The sequence below is a fragment of the Hylobates moloch genome, unplaced genomic scaffold (genome assembly GCF_009828535.3).
Source record: "Hylobates moloch isolate HMO894 unplaced genomic scaffold, HMol_V3 SCAFFOLD_4, whole genome shotgun sequence".
Lineage (NCBI taxonomy): Eukaryota > Metazoa > Chordata > Mammalia > Primates > Hylobatidae > Hylobates > Hylobates moloch.
This window is the reverse complement of record NW_026652279.1, coordinates 5356803-5377426: the sequence shown is the minus strand read 5'-3', so window position 1 is coordinate 5377426 and position 20624 is coordinate 5356803. Positions and strand designations below refer to the sequence as shown.

At 39.3% G+C, this 20624-nt stretch overlaps 1 protein-coding gene across 1 annotated transcript in view; it reads right to left on the bottom strand.

The window, feature by feature from the left end:
- SYNPR (synaptoporin) overlaps positions 1–19888 on the bottom strand; it is a 342443-nt gene extending 322555 nt beyond the window's left edge. Inside the window, exons 1-2 of the mRNA XM_032149416.2 lie at positions 19503–19888; positions 19312–19377 (exon numbers count right to left, since the gene is read on the bottom strand). Coding sequence (XP_032005307.1) covers positions 19312–19377; positions 19503–19520 — 84 coding nt within the window. The 5' untranslated portion in view covers positions 19521–19888. The remainder of the gene's footprint in view (positions 1–19311; positions 19378–19502) is intronic.
- Positions 19889–20624: the final 736 nt, after the last annotated feature.

Below are 20624 nucleotides of genomic sequence, written 5' to 3'. Positions count from 1 at the left end.
GCCTCATATGATGGCCCCATGCAGATTTCCTCCTGCATTACCTGCCTGGCTCCCAACAGGCCTGGTTTGCATTCTGGCCCCAACATTTACTGGCCAGATGGCCTTGTGCATGCTACCCAGGTTCTTCAAAGGCAGGCTAACCAACCTGGGAGAGGAAACTGAATCTCTCCCAAAACAAATTAAAAAAACAAAAGATATACAAGCTCAAGGGGCTTTTCAGTTTCATAAGTAGATGGGGGCAGGGTTAAGGAAGGCAGGGAAATTACTGATGGAGAAAAACATCTAATCTCATGGCTCCAAGTATTCCCCATCATTTGCCTAGGCAATTGTGCTTTCGATTTATACAAATAAAATAAGATCAATTCAGATCAAATCAAGACCATCTTTTCATTTGTTGTTTTATCAAGTATATTTATAAGAAAAGAAGTTTTAAAAGTACTTGCTTTGAACTTCAGAGAAATTTCTCTCTGCCTGCTCATGACAGAATTCACCACCTGACTGAGACAGGTAACAAGCAGTTTCTGTGAAACCACCACCTTCGTTGATTTTGCCCTGCCGAGTACTGGCTCTTGGTACAGGAATTGAATCTCTGGGAGCGGTTCAGAATTTTTCTTCCTGTGTTACTGCTGGGTTAACTATGGAAGGTCTTTTTCTGAAGCTCAGCAGACCCAGGATTAAATCTCAGCTCTGCTGTTATAAACCATACACACCTAACCATTACTTGTTTTTCTAAGCCTCAGATTTCTTGCCTGAAAAGAGGGAAAATAATGATGCATACACTTTAATAGAGTTGTTAGAACTAAATGGCATAACATGTAGAAAATACTTAGCACAGGGCCTGGAGCTCATTAAATATACAATGAATGTTAACAACTGCTTTATCATTCACAGGAAAGCCAGCATAGCCCAAAATAGCAATATGTGAGGCAAAGGCTAAGTGAATCCATAATGCTATCTCAGTTAATTGCAAGTGTGGTCAGGAATATGATCTGAGAAAGGGAGGAAATACCCTTGACATCAGGCAGCTTCTGGATTTATTTTATTTTATTAATAGTCTAAAAGTCAGATATGCCTCAGATTCCGCAGATGGTGCAATAACTATCTATTCTGCCTTTCTATCAAAAGAACTATTAAAATTTCAAGTGCCTCAAATCCATTTCCAAAGTAGGCATGGTATAAATTTGCATATATGTGTCTCAGCCACATATATACATGAAGTGCAATTTCAGAAAAGTACTGAATATGCACTAACATTTATGAGTATCATTTAAAGTAAAATAATAATGTTTCTTAGGATACATTAATAATATAAATAAGACACAAAAATGGCAAACTTATAACATCGTTTAGCTTATGAAAGATTTGTAACAACAGTAATTACCTTTGACATTCTAAAAATTACATCTATTTTTATATAATGAATTCAGAGAAAGAAAGCCTCAGTATTTGCCTCTCTGCCCAAGTCAGAGAACAACAATCTAAATAATTTCCAAGTGGTGGAGTAGTACAATGACCTAGAAAGATTAAGGCAACAGCTTACATAAAAGTCCACATGAACAGCATCACAAGTTTAGCAGCCTTGGCTATTGCTTTATGAATCCATTCTGTTCATTAAAATATTTCCAAAAGAAAATAAGAATATAAATAATTTTACCCAGAAATGTACAATCTCATTGCAAAATTAGAGTACAAAGTCAATCAAGATTTAATTTCCACTATCAAATTGTAAAAACATTTAACTGGTAATACCCAACTGATAACACCTCATTGGGGGGTAATTTGGTAATTCGAAATACCTTAAAAACGTATAATCTTCTGAGCCAGCAATACTAACATCTAAGTTAATAACAATAGAGGCATGGTAATTATTTATCTTTAAAGAGGAATTCCTTGCAGGTTTTGAAAATAATATACATTTGAAAACTATCTAAGTTAGGAATTAAATAATCTCCAAGAGAGGCATACAGCGTAATCATATATAGACATTAAAATTATGGGAAAAAATATATCTAATGGCATAGAAAAGCAACTCACAATATATTAAGGAGAATAAAGCAGGTGACAAAACAGTGCCTCTTCTAGGAACCCATTTGTTATGGGCTGAATTGGGTACTCCAAAGATTCCTATGTTGAAGTCCTCATTTGTGGCCTAACTGTAAAAGAGGGCCATTGCAGATATGATTAGTTAAGATGAGGTCATATTAGAGTGGAGTGGGCCCCTAATTCAATATGACTGGTGTTATAGAAAAAGAGAAACTTTAGGCACACACACACACACAGTATAACCATGTGAAGAGGAAAGCAGAGATCAGGACAATACTTCTATAAGCCAAGGAACACCAAATACTGCCAGCAAACTCCCAGAAGCTACAGAGAGGCATGAAACAAATTCTCCCTCAGGACCCTCAAACGGAACCAACCTTGCTGGCACTTTAATCTCAGACTTCTAGTCTCCAGAACTGTGAGATAATACATTTCTGTTGTTTAAGCTACTTAGTTTGTAAGTGTGTAGCAAATTAATACATTATGTGGTTTGCCCTAGCAAACTAATACATCATTTTTGTAGACAAAACGTTCATGAACATAAAAGATATCTAAAAGTATATTTCAAAATATTAAGGTTATCTCTCAGTGGAAGAACACTGGGTAATTTTCATTTACTAATTTTTGCTTATTTTGTGATTTTTTTTTATTATTATATTTTAAGTTTTAGGGTACATGTGCACAATGTGCAGGTTTGTTACATATGTATCCATGTGCCATGTTGATTTCCTGCACCCATTAACTCGTCATTTAGCATTAGGTATATCTCCTAATGCTGTTCCTCCCCCCTCCCCCTACCCCACAACAGTCACCGGAGTGTGATGTTCCCCTTCCTGTTTCCATGTGTTCTCACTGTTCAATTCCCACCTATGAGTGGGAACATGCAGTGTTTGGTTTTTTGTCCTTGCGATAGTTCACTGAGAATGATGGTTTCCAGCTTCATCCATGTCCGTACAAAGGACATGAACTCATCACTTTTTATGGCTGCATAGTATTCCATGGTGTATATGTGCCACATTTTCTTAATCCAGTCTATCATTTGGTTTGGTTCCAAGTCTTTGCTATTGTGAATAGTGCTGCAACAAACATACGTGTGCATGTGTCTTTATAGCAGCATGATTTATAGTCCTTTGGGTATATACCCAGTAATGGGATGGCTGGGTCAAATGGTATTTCTAGTTCTAGATCCCTGAGGAATCGCCACACTGACTTCCACAATGGTTGAACTAGTTTACGGTCCCACCAACAGTGCAAAAGTGTTCCTATTTCTCCACATCCTCTCCAGCACCTGTTGTTTCCTGACTTTTTAATGATGGCCATTCTAACTGGTGTGAGATGGTATCTCATTGTGGTTTTGATTTGCATTTCTCTGATGGCCAGTGATGATGAGCATTTTTGCATGTGTTTTTTGGCTGCATAAATGTCTTCTTTTGAGAAGTGTCTGTTTATGTCCTTTGCCCACTTTTTGATGGAGTTGTTTGTTTTTTTCTTGTAAATTTGTTGGAGTTCATTGTAGATTCTGGATATTAGCCCTTTGTCAGATGAGTAGGTTGTAAAAATTTTCTCCCATTCTGTAGGTTGCCTATTCACTCTGATGGTAGTTTCTTTTGCTGTGCAGAAGCTCTTTAGTTTAATGAGATCCCATTTGTCAATTTTGGCTTTTGTTGCCATTGCTTTTGGTGTTTTAGACATGAAGTCCTTGCCCACGCCTATGTCCTGAATGGTATTGCCTAGGTTTTCTTCTAGGGTTTTTATGGTTTTAGGTCTAACATGTAAGTCTTTAATCCATCTTGAATAAATTTTTGTATAAGGTGTAAGGAAGAGATCCAGTTTCAGCTTTCTACATATGGCTAGCCAGTTTTCCCAGCACCATTTATTAAATAGGGAATCCTTTTCCCATTGCTTGTTTTTGTCAGGTTTGTAAAAGATCAGATAGTTGTAGATATGCGGCATTATTTCTGAGGGCTCTGTTCTGTTCCATTGATCTATGTCTCTGTTTTGGTACCAGTACCATGCTGTTTTGGTTGCTGTAGCCTTGTAGCATAGTTTGAAGTCATACATTCCTCGACAAATACACCCTCCCAAGACTAAACCAGGAAGAAGTTGAATCTCTGAATAGACCAATAACAGGCTCTGAAATTGTGGCAATAATCAATAGCTTACCAACCAAAAAGAGTCCAGGACCTGATGGATTCACAGCCGAATTCTACCAGAGGTACAAGGAGGAGCTGGTACCATTCCTTCTGAAACTATTCCAGTCGATAGAAAAAGAGAGAATCCTCCCTAACACATTTTATGAGGCCAGCATCATCCTGATACCAAAGCCGGGCCGAGACACAACCAAAAAAGAGAATTTCAGGCCAATATCCTTGATGAACATTGATGCAAAAATCCTCAATAAAATACTGGCAAACTGAATCCAGCAGCACATCAAAAAGCTTATCCACCATGATCAAGTGAGCTTCATCCCTGGGATGCAAGGCTGGTTCAACATATGCAAATCAATAAATGTAATCCAGCATATAAACAGAACCAAAGACAAAAACCACATGATTATCTCAATAGATGCAGAAAAGGCCTTTGACAAAATTCAACAACCTTCATGCTAAAAACTCTCAATAAATTAGGTATTGATGGGACATATCTCAAAATAATAAGAGCTATCTATGACAAACCCACAGCCAATATCATACTGAATGGACAAAAACTGGAAGCATTCCCTTTGAAAACTGGCAGAAGACAGGGATGCCCTCTCTCACCACTCCTATTCAACATAGTGCTGGAAGTTCTTTCCAGGGCAATCAGGCAGGAGAAGGAAATAAATGGTATTCAATTAGGAAAAGAGGAAGTCAAATTGTCCCTGTTTGCAGATGACATGATTGTATTTTGTGATTGTTAATAAATATTTCACATATGCATAAAATGGCTCTACATCGCATGTCCAAAAAAACCCTCCACCCGAAAGACAAATATTCTTATTATATTTGACAGCAATAAGAATATAAATATTCTTATTATATTTGGCAACATGGGAAAGGCAAGAAGTCAGACAGATACGATTTGAAACCCTGCCTTGGTCACTTACCACCTGTGTGACTTGAGGCAAGTGACCTTATAAGGTCATTACAAGATCTGAATGAAAGTATATAATGTAGATAGCACAAACATGGTACAGCCTGGCATGTAGCAAGAACTCATTAATGTATAGCCAGTGTAGTGAATTTCTACTATTGGGGGCTTTCTTTTTTTCTTCTCTAAAATAAACAATTATGTTATTCCCTTCAGAAAACTGCTTCACAAATTCATGATCCCCTTGCCAAAGCCTACAGACAGCCTGAGGCTGCAGTGTGTCTGGGATGCTGATCTAGAACTTGACACTCTGGTCTAATCATTCTTTCCTTGCCAAACACACCTGTCTGATTTTACTGTCCCACTCAAATTCATTCCTGTTATGTAGAACTGCTCTTTATTTATCTTTAAAGAGTAATTCCTTGCAGGTTTTGAAAATAATATAATATACATTTGAAAACTACCTAAGTTAGGAATTAGTTAAAAAATCTCCAAGAGAGGCATACGGCGTAATCATATATAGATGTTAAAATTATGGGAAAAAATAGTTTATCTAATGGCATAGAAAAACAATTCACAATATATTAAGGAGAATAAAGCAGGTGACAAAACAGTGCCTTTAGTACACAGAACTAAAAAAACCTTTAGTACAAAGAACACGTGTGCATGTGCATGTGTGTGTGCATGTGTATGTTTAAGAGATAACAACTAGACAAGCAGAAGACTCTTGTGAATTTTCCAGTGCTTTCTTTGCAAACTTTTGCAGTAAAAGAATATTTGGAGGAAAAGAAGGAAAATACCTTATTTTAAATGTTCCCTATGTGCCACTAATCTTTGCAAATGTTATTTAATGAACAGAATAATTATGCCTGCTAGTTATCATTATTTCTACTCTTATAAATATGAAAGGCCCAAAGAGGTTAAGTAATGTGTCCAAGGTCACATAGCTTGTAACTAATGGAGCTTACAGTCAAATCCAAGTATTTTTTCTATTACTAAATGAGAATATAGTGAATAAAACCAGGCATTTTTTAAAGCTAGCACTACAGGATGACTATAATAAATGACAATTTATTGTGTATTTTCAAATAGCTAGAACAGATTTTGAATGTTCCCAACACAAACAAATGACAAATGTTTGAGGTGATGGATATGCTAATTACCATCATCTGAGCATTACAGGCTATATACATGTATTGAAATATCACATTATATCCCCAAAATATGTACAATTATTATATGTCAATTAAAAAAATGTTTAAAGCACTAGCAAGGTAAAATCATGCACTGCATAATGATGTTTTGGTCAATGACCAACCACATATATGATGATGGTCCCATAAGATTATAATACTAAATTTTTACCATACTCTTCCTGTGTTTAAATGTTTAGATACACAAATACCATTGTGTTACAGCTGCTTAGAGTATTCTGTACAGTCACATGCTGTACAGGTTTTTAGCCTAGGAGCAATAGGCTGTACATGTAGCCTAGGTGTGTAGTAGGCTATCCCATTTAGGTCTGTGTAAGTACACTCTATGATGTATGCACGATGATGAAATCACCTAATGATACATTTTTCTCCGAACCTATTCCTGTCATTAAGCAACATGTATTTATATATGCACATGAGAGAGAGAGAGAGAAACTACAATATTTATACTTCAAACTTACCTACTGTTGCTGGTAAACACAGCCTTTTCCCCCAGAATAGCTGGAGTTTAAGCCACTATCAATTTCACACACATTCTCTTTTTTTTCACCAATGAAGCATTTGTCTTTAAAAATAAATTTCAAATTCATCTCCTGGGTGAATGGTGATCACATAATAATCATGCTTTGCTTTCAACTGATTCATAAATAGAATCCATGAATCTGACAACAAAAGTTCTTACCTAAACTCTAGTTGATGATTATGACACAGAAAATGTATCCTCCCCTATCCTCACAAACCTCCAGCTGTAGATGGACATTAAAGGCAGCCCATCAGATATTTCTCATATGGGAAAGGTTCCCAGATATCTGAGCTTTAATTTTCTGGGTTTGAGGACAATCAACCTTTATCGAGCCCTCTCCGATAAAGTGGAGGGGAACTTTCATACACGTAAGCTCATTTTATTTCACAACTCTGTGTTACAGTTGTTTATTCCCATTTTATAGTTCAAGAAATTGAGAGGCAGAAAGATAAAGACATTTACCCAAGGTTTCTCACCTTGGTTTAATTCATTTTTATCATTAAAAAACGCCTTTGATGTAGGTAAAATCCCTGAGAAACTTGAGGTTCAATGATGTTGATCTGCCCATGAACATACCCAAAGTCTGTGGTTGAGACTTAGCTTGCATGGCTTCAAATCCAGTACATTCTAAATCACAATAATCATCTCTATTCATCCAGCTACCCCCTTTTCCCACTGAAATACCTCTCGGGATCTCCACGCTTCACTGAGATCATGGGTTTGAGCTCAGTAATTTTCTAATATCTCCCTGCCAATCTAACTCTTTTATCTTCTCAAGTCTCAACTGGAAAGATCCTGACAAGTGTGCCAACTGTCCATCAGGTGTAAGGTGAAGCCAGTGCATAAAAGGCCAGCCAGAAAATCTCAGAGTAGACCAGATGGATGTGTGAGAACTTCCTGTTAAAGCACACAAATGCTTCCAAATAACAGATCCAAAGAATGACGACTCACACACACAAATGGACAAAGTTCATTTACTTCTCCGTCATCCATGATGGAAGCTGCCTGACTTAGGAATTTAAGTGTTCATAATCTTACTAAATATCCATATCCTTCCTGAATTCTATAGGTATTTTTGTTTGTATCTGCATGTTTCAACAACATACTTCTGAATTTGAATTTTTTATACAACGGAGCAGTGAATAAAGATTTTGTTAAAAAAAAAAAAGATACACAAGGTCAGTAAAATTTTCTCAAGCAGTGGGAGTGTTTTTGAGAAATAAGAAGGTCACTGAGAAAGTATGAACATCCTTAGTCATGAGGGCATTTAAGCTTTGCTTTGTCTATTGGTAGCATGAGATAGCATAAAGGGAACTGAATTAGGAATTAGAAGACACAACTTTAAGAAAAAATTATGTATATTGTCCCTGCTGTTTTGAGTGGGAAATCATTTAGCTCCAAGACCTAGGAGTAATGAATGATTGCTATTAATGGAAGACAATGCAGAAAAATGGTTAAGAGCATGGAGTCTGGCATCCAATTGCCTGGGTTCAAATCCTGGCTCTCTTACATACTAGCTGTATGACTTTAGGCAAGTAGTGGGATCTCTCGAGGCCTTAATTTTCTCATAGGTGATAAGGAGTTTTTTTATTAGTCTTTTGAAAGTAACATGAAATTATATGAAAAACGTTCATAGCACTTAATAAAGCACTTGTCTCTATATACTATTTTAAACATCATTGTGTTTACCTTATGATCATCTTATGCTATAGTTTGGATGTTTGTCTCCTCCAAATCTCAAGTTGAAATTTGATCCCCAGTTTTGGAGGTGGGGCCCAACAGGAGGTATTTGAGTCATGGGGGCAGATCCCTCTAGAATAGATTAATGCCCTCCCTAGGGGAGGGGTGTGAGTGAATTCTCTCTCTGTTAGTTCCTGTGAGAGCTGGCTATTAAAAAGAAACTGGCACTTTCTCCTCACCTTTTGCTTCGTTTCTCACCATGTGATCTCTGCACACACCAGCTCCTCTCTGCCTTTTGCCATGAATGGAAGCAGCCTGAGGCCTTCACCAGAAGTTGATAGTAACACCAGGTTTCTTGTACAGCCTGCAGAGCCATGAACCAAATAAACCCATTTTCTTTGTAAATTACTCAGCCTCATGTATTCCTCTACAGCAACACAAAGCAGACTAAGACATCTCACAATCAACATCCTTCCAATGGAGAAATAATGGGAACAAAAAACAATGTAACAATGCTATATTGAAACCCTTTATGTTTATTCCAGTGCTAGAAAGTTTAGGAATGCTTGATTGTGTTTGTAGATACGTCATCAACTTCAACAAACTCTTCCTCAGTTACAGTTAGAGAATCTTGGTATAGACCAGACACTGCTGGAGGTTTTACTAATATTATATTACTTAACCATCACAACACCAGAAGACGTGACTCTTATGGTCCTCATTTGATAGTTATGGACCCTGAGAGTGAGCATAATTATGCAATCTGCTCCGTGTTCCATGGCTGAAAAGAAGAGCAAAATTTTTGGCATAAAATGGACCCCAAAATTGATGCTTCTTCAAGTTACACACTGCCTTCTACATTTTTCCAGTGGTATTTGCTCATCCACAAATTCCTCCTTTTCCCCTCCTCAAAGAAACAGCACCTATCACACAAGGCAATGCAATGGCTCTTCCATGAGTAATTAGTTTTCTACTACGTTAGTAAACACAAACACACAAGAAATGAATATAATAATTAATGTAGTCTTCTAACATCAAGGGCCAGAGCTGGATTTACCAACAAATATGTGAACAAAAATGAAGTACATGTGGGTTTGAGGGAATACATTTTTATTCACAAATTGTCTTATCATTAGCCAAAACCTAATCATTTCTCTTCAAAAGAGGTTTTCAACAAATGGACAAGATTGTACAAGCTAGTGGAGGCCCATGTGCTGATGAGCCAAAGGTGTACCTCTTTGGATAATATTATCAGTGTGAATCCACTCAGCAATCCCCTAATCAGAGAGCATTCCAAGAATACTGATGCCAAAATCTCGAAGGTGTAACATCTTGGGAAAATTACCAGTGCTACTTCAATAAAAGATGTACTGGTTTAAAAATCATTTACTTTTAAACCAGACATGTACACTTCTCACTGGGTCTGTCCTGTTAATGACTTAAAGGATTGTCACGATCACTGCTCCAGCTGAAAGAACAGACAAAAGGGGAATGTTTCGAATATCATGACCCTTTTTATTCAGGCCACAAGTGACAGGATAGCAGTGGGTATTTGATCTATGGCAACCAATTTGTAGACTGGCTATTGACTTATGATATTGCCTGGGGTTGATAGTTGTGTCCAAACTAAAATAATTTTTTTGTTAGTTGAACCAATCATATTCTTTCTGTTAGGACATTAGATAAGAATAATGACAAGAATAAGTGGGAAACAGAAAGAGAACATAGAGAGAGGGCAGGTAGGACAGTGACAAAGACATAATAATAGTGGCACTCTTGCTAAGGCATTCCTGCTGCTCATTGACTTGAACCCAAGATATGAGACCTGAGCCTGTTTCAGTCCTTGAACTTTTATTTCTGTAAAAGTTCTCCACCATTATCATGCAGTGGGTATCCCTATAATAGCCCTGTTTCCTTGACAGTGGTGCCTATGTGACTTACTCTCTTCCATAACCAAGCTAAACAATTGTTTCCAGGGAAAGCTTCACAATTCCACTTCACAATGAAGACCATTAAGGGGAATTTACATCTCATCCAATGTGTTACCAATAATTCATTTACATATTTTTTATTCCCTTCCTTCCCTCCTTCTTCTCTCATTTTCTTAACCAATACTTTCTAAGCACCTACTGCCTGGGTGTTTTGTTGGAGTTTGCAAATGTCCCTGAAGTTGGCCTTACTGTGTGTTAAGCACTGTGTTAGAAACATAAAATGTGCTGATGAGCAGGACAAACAAGATCCCTGCTCTCACACTGCATTTACTCTGGTTGAGTAGCTAGAATGAAAAGTCATTAAAAAGTGTGGTCTGGGAGCCATCAGAAGGCTGACCTTATCTAGTAAGACCTCCCTAGACAGTGATATCTACATTGACACTGAAGGGAGAAGAAGAATTCATCAACTAAAAAAGATTGAGCAAAAGGGAGAGGGAGCATTCTGGGCAGTGGAAGTGGCATGTACAAAAGTTCATGAGAACAGCAAGAAACCAACACCAGGCCCCTAAAACATCAAGAAATGTGAAACGTACACAGAGCAAGAAATTGTCTCTTGGTATGAGAGTTAAAAGGGTGAGGATGGACCACATTCCCCTCTCCTAAGGAACTTTCCCCAGTAAAGTTTGGATAATTCATTACATTCAACTGGCAGCATCATTCTTTCTTGTAGGCTTCAAAGAGACCAAAGAGACTGGCATGGAAGGCAGAGGGTGCTAAGTTGTTGGAAGGACTTAGTCCCTCAGGGAACAGAGATCAAGTTCTTACACGTCACACCTCACCCTGTGCTCTATCCAGTAACTATGTTATGCTGCCCAGAGTCATTTAGGTTGGAAAAAGGTATTTCTTTATCATCACCATCATCACGGTCACAATTATCATTTACTTTAGAAGGATAGTTAACAGTTTGCTAAACACTTTTTCACGCTTGATCTCACTTACAATTTTCAACACTCTAGGCAGGAGATATTGGCCCCAGTTTTCAGGTTAGGAAACTGAGGTCTTTAAAGGAGTCTAAGCTAATATATTGAACAGGAATAATAACAAATACAACAAAAGTCAAGTACATCCCCACAGAAGATGAAGACTCAAAGGAAGACCATGGTTCTGTGCACATACTCCTTAGAGATTTTCTACTTTTCTTCTACTAGCACATGACTGTTTTTCTTCCGTCCCCATACCTCAGTCAGTGAGAGATGTGGATCCTCTGGGGAACAAACAACTAAGGATGGTGTTTCTACTTCAGCATAACTCTAGGGTTTTTCCCCAGTTTCTATGGGAGAACTCCTAAGGGCCTGGAGCACCTGGGCATTACAATGTGGTTAGTAAGTGCCTGTATCTGACCCTATAAGGACCCTCAGCTACATCCTGGAGAATTCAGTTGGGGCCACTGTCTCTCTTTCAAGTGTAGGAAATTGTCTATGGATTGTTATTTGAGAAAGACCAGGAAAAGTATCTCTCCACACCTCAATGACAAACTCCTGAAGGCCAAGTGCTTGCAGTTCTTCCATTAGACGTTCTCCTTTAGGTTCAATACTGGCCTCGCTGGAATTTTCTTTGAAATGTGAATATTCCAAGGAGCAAGCGCCTGAAGAGTCACTCATGCTATGGTAAAAATAGACTTGCCAGTATGAGGGCCCTCCACAGTGGAATATAGAGATATAGGGGCTAAAAAGAGGTATGAGTGAGTCTGAATACAAATTTCTAACTCAGAGTTTTGCCAAGACTTTAACTTGCAAAAAGTTATCTGTAATTTCCTAAATTATCCTTTGATGAATTTCTACTTTCTCCCTTTTCATCACCGTCATAACTGCTGGCATCGTTATCATCATCACCTTCATAATCATTTATTGAGCGCTTATCACAGTGTAGGTACTAAGCAAGGCACCTTACTTGGATAAATCATTTAATCATGATAGCAACACTTTGAAGTAGGAACTATTATTAGCCCTATCTTATAGATGAGAAAAATGAAGCCTAGTGAATTTAACTTGCCCAAGGTAACAAAGCTAGTAAAAAATAAAATCTGAATTCAAATCCATAAGAAGAATTCCTGACCCTTTTCTCTTTTTTTCTGTACTTGTGAGGCCAAATACCAGTTGTCTTAATACACTCAGGAAAGCATTTAGTGATGAATCCATCTGCACACTGAGGAGCTGCTTGTTTGTTGTGCACTTATTGATTCGTACTCCAATTGCACATGATTGTTGTCACCAACTGAGAGGCTAGAAGTTTGTAATCAAACCCACATTAATATAGCTTTAAATTACATCAAACTGTCAATGGTAGATTGCTGCTCACGATTTAAATAAATTTTATGTAAGAATTCCCTGTCTTGTTTATACATAGGAAGAAAATGAGTTCTCTGACTTATGAGCACTTTTTTTTAACAAAAGAGGAAAAGATAAAAAATGAGATTAAATTATTGCCTTTATAATTGAAGTCTTTTTCTACATATTTAAAATGAAAAGTACTGGTTTTTAATTGGAATCAACTCCACCTCGGTTAATTAATAACTAACAGAAAATAAAAGCCAAATATAAAAGACAGTTGATATCTGTTGAATTCATCTCTAAATACAAATGTTCCTTGGCATTTTCAGAAAAGACCTCAAATATATAAGTTGATGACTGAGATAAACACTGTAAAATAGGATAACATCTGCTTTTTAAAGCTTCTTTGAGGATCAGGGATAAGATATGGCAAGTGCTTGCCACATTGGAAAAAGCAGGAGTGTAGCATATAAGAGAATGAAGGTGAGGCTGCTCAAATCTGGGCTTTGCTATTTCTCACGATTTTGTCCCTGATGAGTTGGTTAACATTTTTGAGCCTCCTGGAGAAATGGGAATGTTAAAGTTACACAGATTCAACACAATGATGTAAGAAAAACACAGTAATATAGTCCCCCATATGATGCCTGCATGACAAAGGTAGCTATTATTACTTCTCTCATTGGGAGTTTAAAATGGTGGCTGTTATAAAATTGTATTTATTGTATGTTATGATGACACATTTCACTTTGTTGTTATCAATAGCATAAATTATAAATGTTATTAATATTAAGAAAGCAGTATGATATTTGCTTGAAAAACATGGCTTAGAATTTAAATTCAGGAATGAAGATTATATAAATGCTAGTGTCTCCATTTAAATCAAATAGGCCTATACCTCACATATCAGACATGCTGCATCTTTGGATTCACTGGCCACTTTGGTTAGGCAGGGAGGTAGACTGGAAAGGGAGAATGGTGATGTGAAACCCAGGGTTATAGCAGAAGGTATTGCAAAATTAGGGATGGATGTCAAAAATAAAGATTAGAAGAATTAGGCAAATTGAGTCAGCAGTTTATTCCATAGGCACAGAATCTAGGGCTGCAGCATTGTGCAGGAGAACTATGCAAGCCACACAAATATTGTTTTGGAGAGTTTAAGTTCTTTCGATGACCTTAAGTCTGCACTAATGTGGTTCTGAACAATATGGATGGGTGGAGTCTTCCACTTTTCATTTTACATAAATCCACAAGTACAAATTCAGTGCACTGTATATAGTAAAGAAAGAATTACTAACATAATTTTTTAGAAGAAAAGGGAAAAAAGGAGACCAAAGGTCAACTGGCAAAATACTAAAGTAGCAAAATAAGAATTACCTGTGGGTCAGGCGTGGTGGCTTACGCCTGTAATCCCAGCACTTTGGGAGGCTGAGGCGAGCGGATCACGAGGTCAGGAGATCGAGACCATCCTGGCTAACACGGTGAAACCCCGTCTCTACTAAAAATACAAAAAATTAGCCGGGTGTGGTGGCGGGCACCTGTAGTCCCAGCTACTCGGGAGGCTGAGGCAGGAGAACCCAAAAGGCAGAGCTTGCAGTGAGCTGAGATGGTGCCACTGCACTCCAGCCTGGGTGGCCTAGCCAGACTCCATCTCAAAAAAAAAAAAAAAGAGAATTATCTGTGGAAGGACTATACCAACTTAGTTTTCCAGAGTGGTCTGACAATGGGGTAAGTTTAACATATATATATTTTGCCATTTCCAAATGATGGTTTAAGAGATTTGCTGGACCTATTTTATCATCAGGGAATAAATGAAAAAGACCACCAGAGTCAGTGCTATGTCCCGACTTTTCCGTTTTGACCTAAAAGATAGTGAAAAGTACCCCGACCTCATTTAAGTAGAGATTAAGGATGTGGGAGTTTTGCCTGCAAGTCTTTGAAACTGGCTAAAGCTTTCCGCTCAAGGCTTGACTTTTATATGTTATTAAGACTTTAAATCTACTGTATCCGTGAACCCTTCCTAAGGAAAGAACACGTAAATAAAGTGGATTTTTTCCCCAGGCGATAAAATCCAAAAGTAGAAGATGACATTAATGGTACTATCAGTTTATGTGGGTAATCCATAGAAAATAATGTAAAATATGAGCTATTTTAAAGAATTTCTTGTGTGTGTGCACAACTGTAGACAGGTGATATGCCCACAATTCTCCCTGCATACCACAGTTTACCATCAACCGCTCTCATTCTCTACCTACTGCATCTCAATTTACACCCTTCTGAAAAAATCAATTTTAACAGTTCAGTGCTTTATATCTACACTTCCCTCTGTGTTCATACAAATTACACACATGCACACTCACTCACATACAAAACTATGTTTTTTATTTGTGCAAATACAGGACTCTATATTATTTTGAAATATGATTGAATAAATTATCTACATGTTTATTAAAAGGATAAATACTGGTTTTTCCATTTAGCAATTTTATCAAATACAAAGAATAAAACTTACATTTTCTCACTTAACAATTTTATCAAATACAATGATATATTTACCTGCAGGTCAATGCATATTAACTGAATTTTTTTTTTTGAGACAACGTCTCACTTTGTCGTCCAGGATGAAGTGCAGTGAAGTGACCACAGCTCACTGTAGCCTTGACCTCGTAGGCTCAAGCGATCCTCCTACCTCAGTTTCAGAAGTAGCTGGGGCTATAGGCATGCACCACAATGCCTAATTTTTTAAATTTCTTTTCCTTTTTTACAATCTCACATTATTTTTATTTGATCATAATGTGGACAATAAAAATGTATTCCTATTCTTTTTGATACTAACAGTTTTACTGAATTTGTTTTCAGTTTCTCTCAAATAACACATAGCATATCTTGTTGATATGGAATCTCATACTCATTTAGATCCAGTACGTTCATTAGAATAATATAGCCTTCTGATTTTAAAAGCAACTGATTGCTTATAGAAAACTGATATGCATCAACATTTAGTCAGAAAAAGAAACATGAGAACATGCCTTTTATGTTTGATATCACTTAACTTACAAGATAATGTGAAAATAGTTTGGTTATAATTTTAACAAAAGTAAAACTCACTTCAACTAATGAAAAAAATCAAACACTGAAGAATCAAATATCTACTGACTTAGCTGATATTCCTGTCAAAAGAAATGTCTTCTGCTGCACTGAATATTAGAATTAGAAATTCACTATGTGTTAAGCCATATTTTAATTAATATGTTCCAGAATTGCACAGCTTCCCTATGTTGACGAGGCTGGTCTTGAATTCCTGGGCTCAAGCAATCCTCCCATCTCTGCCTCCCAAAGTGCTGAGATTATAGGAATGAGCCACCATCCCTGGCTAATTCATTCTTTTTGATGGCAATATAATATTTCATAACATGATGAATCGTACTTTAATTATTTTCTTATAATAGACTTACTAGTTATTTCTAGTTCTTTTCACTACAGATGATGTTGCAATAAATATTCTTGAGAATATTGCTATTATCTGAATGTTTATGCCTCCCCCCAAGTTCACATGTTGAAATATAGTTCCCAAAGTGATGATCTTAGGATGTGGGGCCTTTGGGAGGTGATTAGCTCATAAATGTGGAGCCCTTGTGAATGGGATTAGTGTTCTTATAAGGGGCGGACAAGATGAGAGTTCTTCCCTTCTGCTATGAGAAGACACAGCAAGAAGGCTCCATCTGTGAACCAGAAAGTAGGCCCTAACTAAACAATGAATCTGACGGCACCTTGATCTTAGACTTTCCAGTATTCGGAACTATGAGAAATAAATTTCTGTTGTGTATAAGCTATCCAGTTTATGGTGTTTTGTTATAGCAACCCCCAAAACTAAGACACATATATCTTTACATGCATGTTTATTTCTACAGCATGGGGAAATTGCAGCTTAAAGACACTGTCAAGTTTAAAGCTGCTCTCCATTGCTTTGTAAAACTTTCACAGAGACAGGATAAACTGGGATATTTTAAGTGCTCTGTCATTACCGGTTTACAATTTTTGCTGATTACTTGCTGTTTAACCAAGTACTATGAAAGGAACCAGAGAGGGAAACAGAGACAAACAGAAGAAATGTTCTGCCATCTATAAGAAATCACATTTCCTCTCATTGTCAATATCTCCTACAGAAAAAGATACCTCAGAGTGCCTCCTCAAGACATTGTGTGCACACAAAATGTGTGTTCTTGCCCTCTGTTCACTACCAGCTTTTTCAGCAACTAGTACTCTCTCTCTTCATGTCTCTAGCTCAGCTCTTTTAAAATATAGATTAACCAACTAACTTAGCTGACTTTTAAAATTTGCTTTGTCCATTATTCATGTTCTCTTCCACAAATGAGAGTCTAATTACTGAGGTACAAGCAAAAAGCCCTTCCTCCTTTGAGCCTTAGAATCCTAGAAGAGAGAGGGGAAGGACTGCAAATAATTTAAATGTAGTAACTTAGTAACCTTTATTCTATTTCACTCTTTCTCTCACACACACACATCGCCTGCGCACACACACAGACACACACCTCCCCCAAGGGGGGGAGCTATAAAACAGTATTTTGCAGTGTGATAAATTCTTATGAATGAATTAATAAAAATCTAGTGGAAGTTCAAAGAATGAGGTGAATCATTCAGTTTGGGATAGAGGAAAGAGGAAGGAATAAATACGAGAAAAGTCTTCATTGAGGAGGTAACATTTAGTCGAGGTAAAAAACAAACATTTTTTTTTTTTTTAAGGCTTGGAAGGTGAGGACATTCCATACAGTGTGAATAGAAATAGCAAGGGCACTGAGGTAAAAGGGGCTTTTGAGTTTTGGAGGGATCTGGTATAGCTCTCAGTGGTGGTTCTCCAATTATAATGTGGGTAAGAGTTATGCAGGGAGCTCATTTAAAATGCAGATTCATGGGCATCCATCTTACCAATATTTTGATTTGGTGGCCAGAAACCTGTAATTTGAACAAGTGCATCCAGATAACAAACACCTTTTTATATAGCAGTAGAGGCTGTGTGAGGAACAGTGGCACAAAATCATGTTGCCACAGTATTGGTGTGAACACGAACTGATATTTCAGATAGGTGAGAGTGTGAGACAATAACAGATTATGTCAGAAAATGATGTCAGGTCTTTGAACTTGGTTTTGAGAGAAAATAGCTTGACAATGGAGCTATTATTTTCTTCCCTAAAAGCCATTACTTCACAGGAAATATTTATTGAATGGCTGAATGAATGAATGTAGGCAGAATTCTGAGAAAGCAAACTGAAAGTTTCCAGAACTGTGAGGATTGCTTGCTTGTTTAACTTGACTGTAAGGAAAACAGTTTCAGAATAGCCTGCTCTGAACCACTAATTCAAGCCTTCCAAAAGCTGTCTTGGTGTATGCAAAATTGATATACGCATGCATTTTCATTCAAGTCTACAAACAAGGTAAAGGTAATTATCTTGTAGATCATCCGTGTAAACAATCATCACAGTCATGTAGCCACTGCCAGATATAAGCCCTTGGAGCTAAGATCTGGGAACAGAGAACAGGCTCTTACATAATTTCCCAGCTAGTCAGTGTTAGGGACTGTGATTAATGCTACATGACAGGCTTTGAACTTTCTATTCGATAGGTTTGCTTGCCTTTTGGAGCTCCTAGCAAGACGAAACGTGTGACCTGCAGATTTCATTCTGAATAACCATCATCCAGCCAACACCACTGACATGGCTCTGTGGCCCTTTGGGTAACCGTTTCTGTGCCTCACTCCTCTGCCCATAGACAAATTGCAATAGGAGCGTCAGGGTGGTTTTACGGAAGTGGAACACAACTTCCTAAAGCCCAGTCGCTGAAGAAAGCCATGGCAAACAGGCTGGTGGGCTCTTCTGGGTATAATCAGAAAAGCCCGGAGTGGCCAGAGAAAAGAAACTATAGTAGGGAAGGAAGGAGTTCTGCTCTCTACCCGCCGCCGTCTATCACAGCATGTAATAGCTTCGCAACATCTTTCCCTCCCTGAAGCTCCCGCGGAGCAGTTGAACACGCGCTTCCAGCATCCCAGTCCCGCCAAGGAGCTGTCTCAGTTCTGACCAACTTTCTGAGCTTGGCCAAGTCTTCCCGGCTCCTCCGCTCAACTATGGGTCCCTCCACCCATCCCCTCATCCCCGCGAAGCTCCAGGTGAGGGGCCAGAAGCCAGCGGCAGCTCCTCCATGCTCCCCGCTCCCCTATCTCCCAAGGGGGAGGAGGTTTCGTTCCATAGCCCCTGCGCGTCTGCAAGCGGTGAGGTGAGACGACACTTGTCTAAGCGCCTGCAAAAATGCGTCCATGCTCCCGCCTCCAAGCAGGGTGCCTCGACCTTGTCCCCACCACCTTGCAACGGCGCCTTAGGAGGGGGCAGCATTGAAATCCCTGGCTTGAGGGTTGCATCTCCGGCTTGGAGCAGAACCGCACAGGGAGCACCGACCTCCCCTCACCTGATGACTGGCTGCCTGGCGCCCCTCCCCGCACGCACACTGCTACTCACCAATTCCAGGGCTCGCAGGAAGGCGAGGGGCTCCTTTAGCACCCGGAAGGTGCCCGCAGAGGCCAGCTTTGGGGGAATGAGGCGAGAGAGAGAAAGCAAAGCGTGAGGAAGGGGCTGGGGGCGCCTCTCCCAAGCCGCGGCACCCCCCGCCCCCTGCTCCCAGCCAGCCGCCCTGCCCAGTTCTGTCTCACCTGACTCACAGGGTCCATAGCTCGCCCTCGCTCGCTCTTCTCATCCACCAGTTCTTTTCAAAAATGAAGTTCTCTTGGCACCTCCGTCCTCAGGGCCAGAAGCCCCTTCGGGAGCAGCCAGAGGAGCGACACCCTGGAGCAGCCTGGCGAGGACGGGGGGCCTCGGGAAGCCCACTCGCTAACGCTGGGCTCTGTGCTCCGGGAACGCAGCGCGTCGGGGAGGCGAGGCGAGTCAGCGAGGGGTGGGCAGGGAAGAGCTGGGGCAGGGTAGAGACAACAGGGGAGGGGGAAACCCATGGAGCCGGGGGAAGGCTGTCATTGGCCAGCCGCGCTCCAGAGGGGAGGGCGAGGAGGTGGGCGAGGCAGGGCCCACAGACATTGGTGCAGGCTCAGCCGTGCGCCCGGTGCCCTCTGGCTCCGGGGAAACTTTGGGTCTCTTGGTTTGGGAAAGCGGGCTTGGCACCATCAGCAAGACGGCTGTCCACCTGAAGAAGGGGTTTCCAGGTAGGAGGAAGACACCCACACTTTACATGAGACATCTGTGTGAGTTCTGATGACTTCCAAACAGCAAAATAATAATAATGATCAATACATAAAAATAAAAAATAACTATTTGTTGGCTCTTTCATTCATTCCTTCAAGCCTTTATGGAGCATCCTTCCTGTGGGCAGGCAGTGCTTAGGTGCTGGGGTACATCAAAAAAACAGGATAAGCATTGTCACTTCCCCCAGGGGAAGCAAAAGGGGAAAAAAAACCTTGCAATGCGGTCTGGACAGTGGTGCAGAGCAGAGCACAGGGGCCATGGGCACAGGGCAGGGGATCCATCTTGGCCTGTGGATGCCAGAGAGAGGACCAGGACAGAGGAAACTGCCTGGAGAGAAGAGGTGGAAACAAATTAATCTTGAACGTGGGACCATGCGCCAGTGGAAAACAGATTTGGCAAGGATGAAATGGCCAAGGTAAAACATCATGAAAGACTAAACAGGGAATGAAATTTAGGTACCTTTCAAACTCATTTTATTTCTACTGAGATCTTTGGCCGGAGATCTGACCCCCAAATGATCTCACCTGTCAAACTCATAAATATAACACTGGGTCCCTCCTCCAAAGTTAGACTCTTTT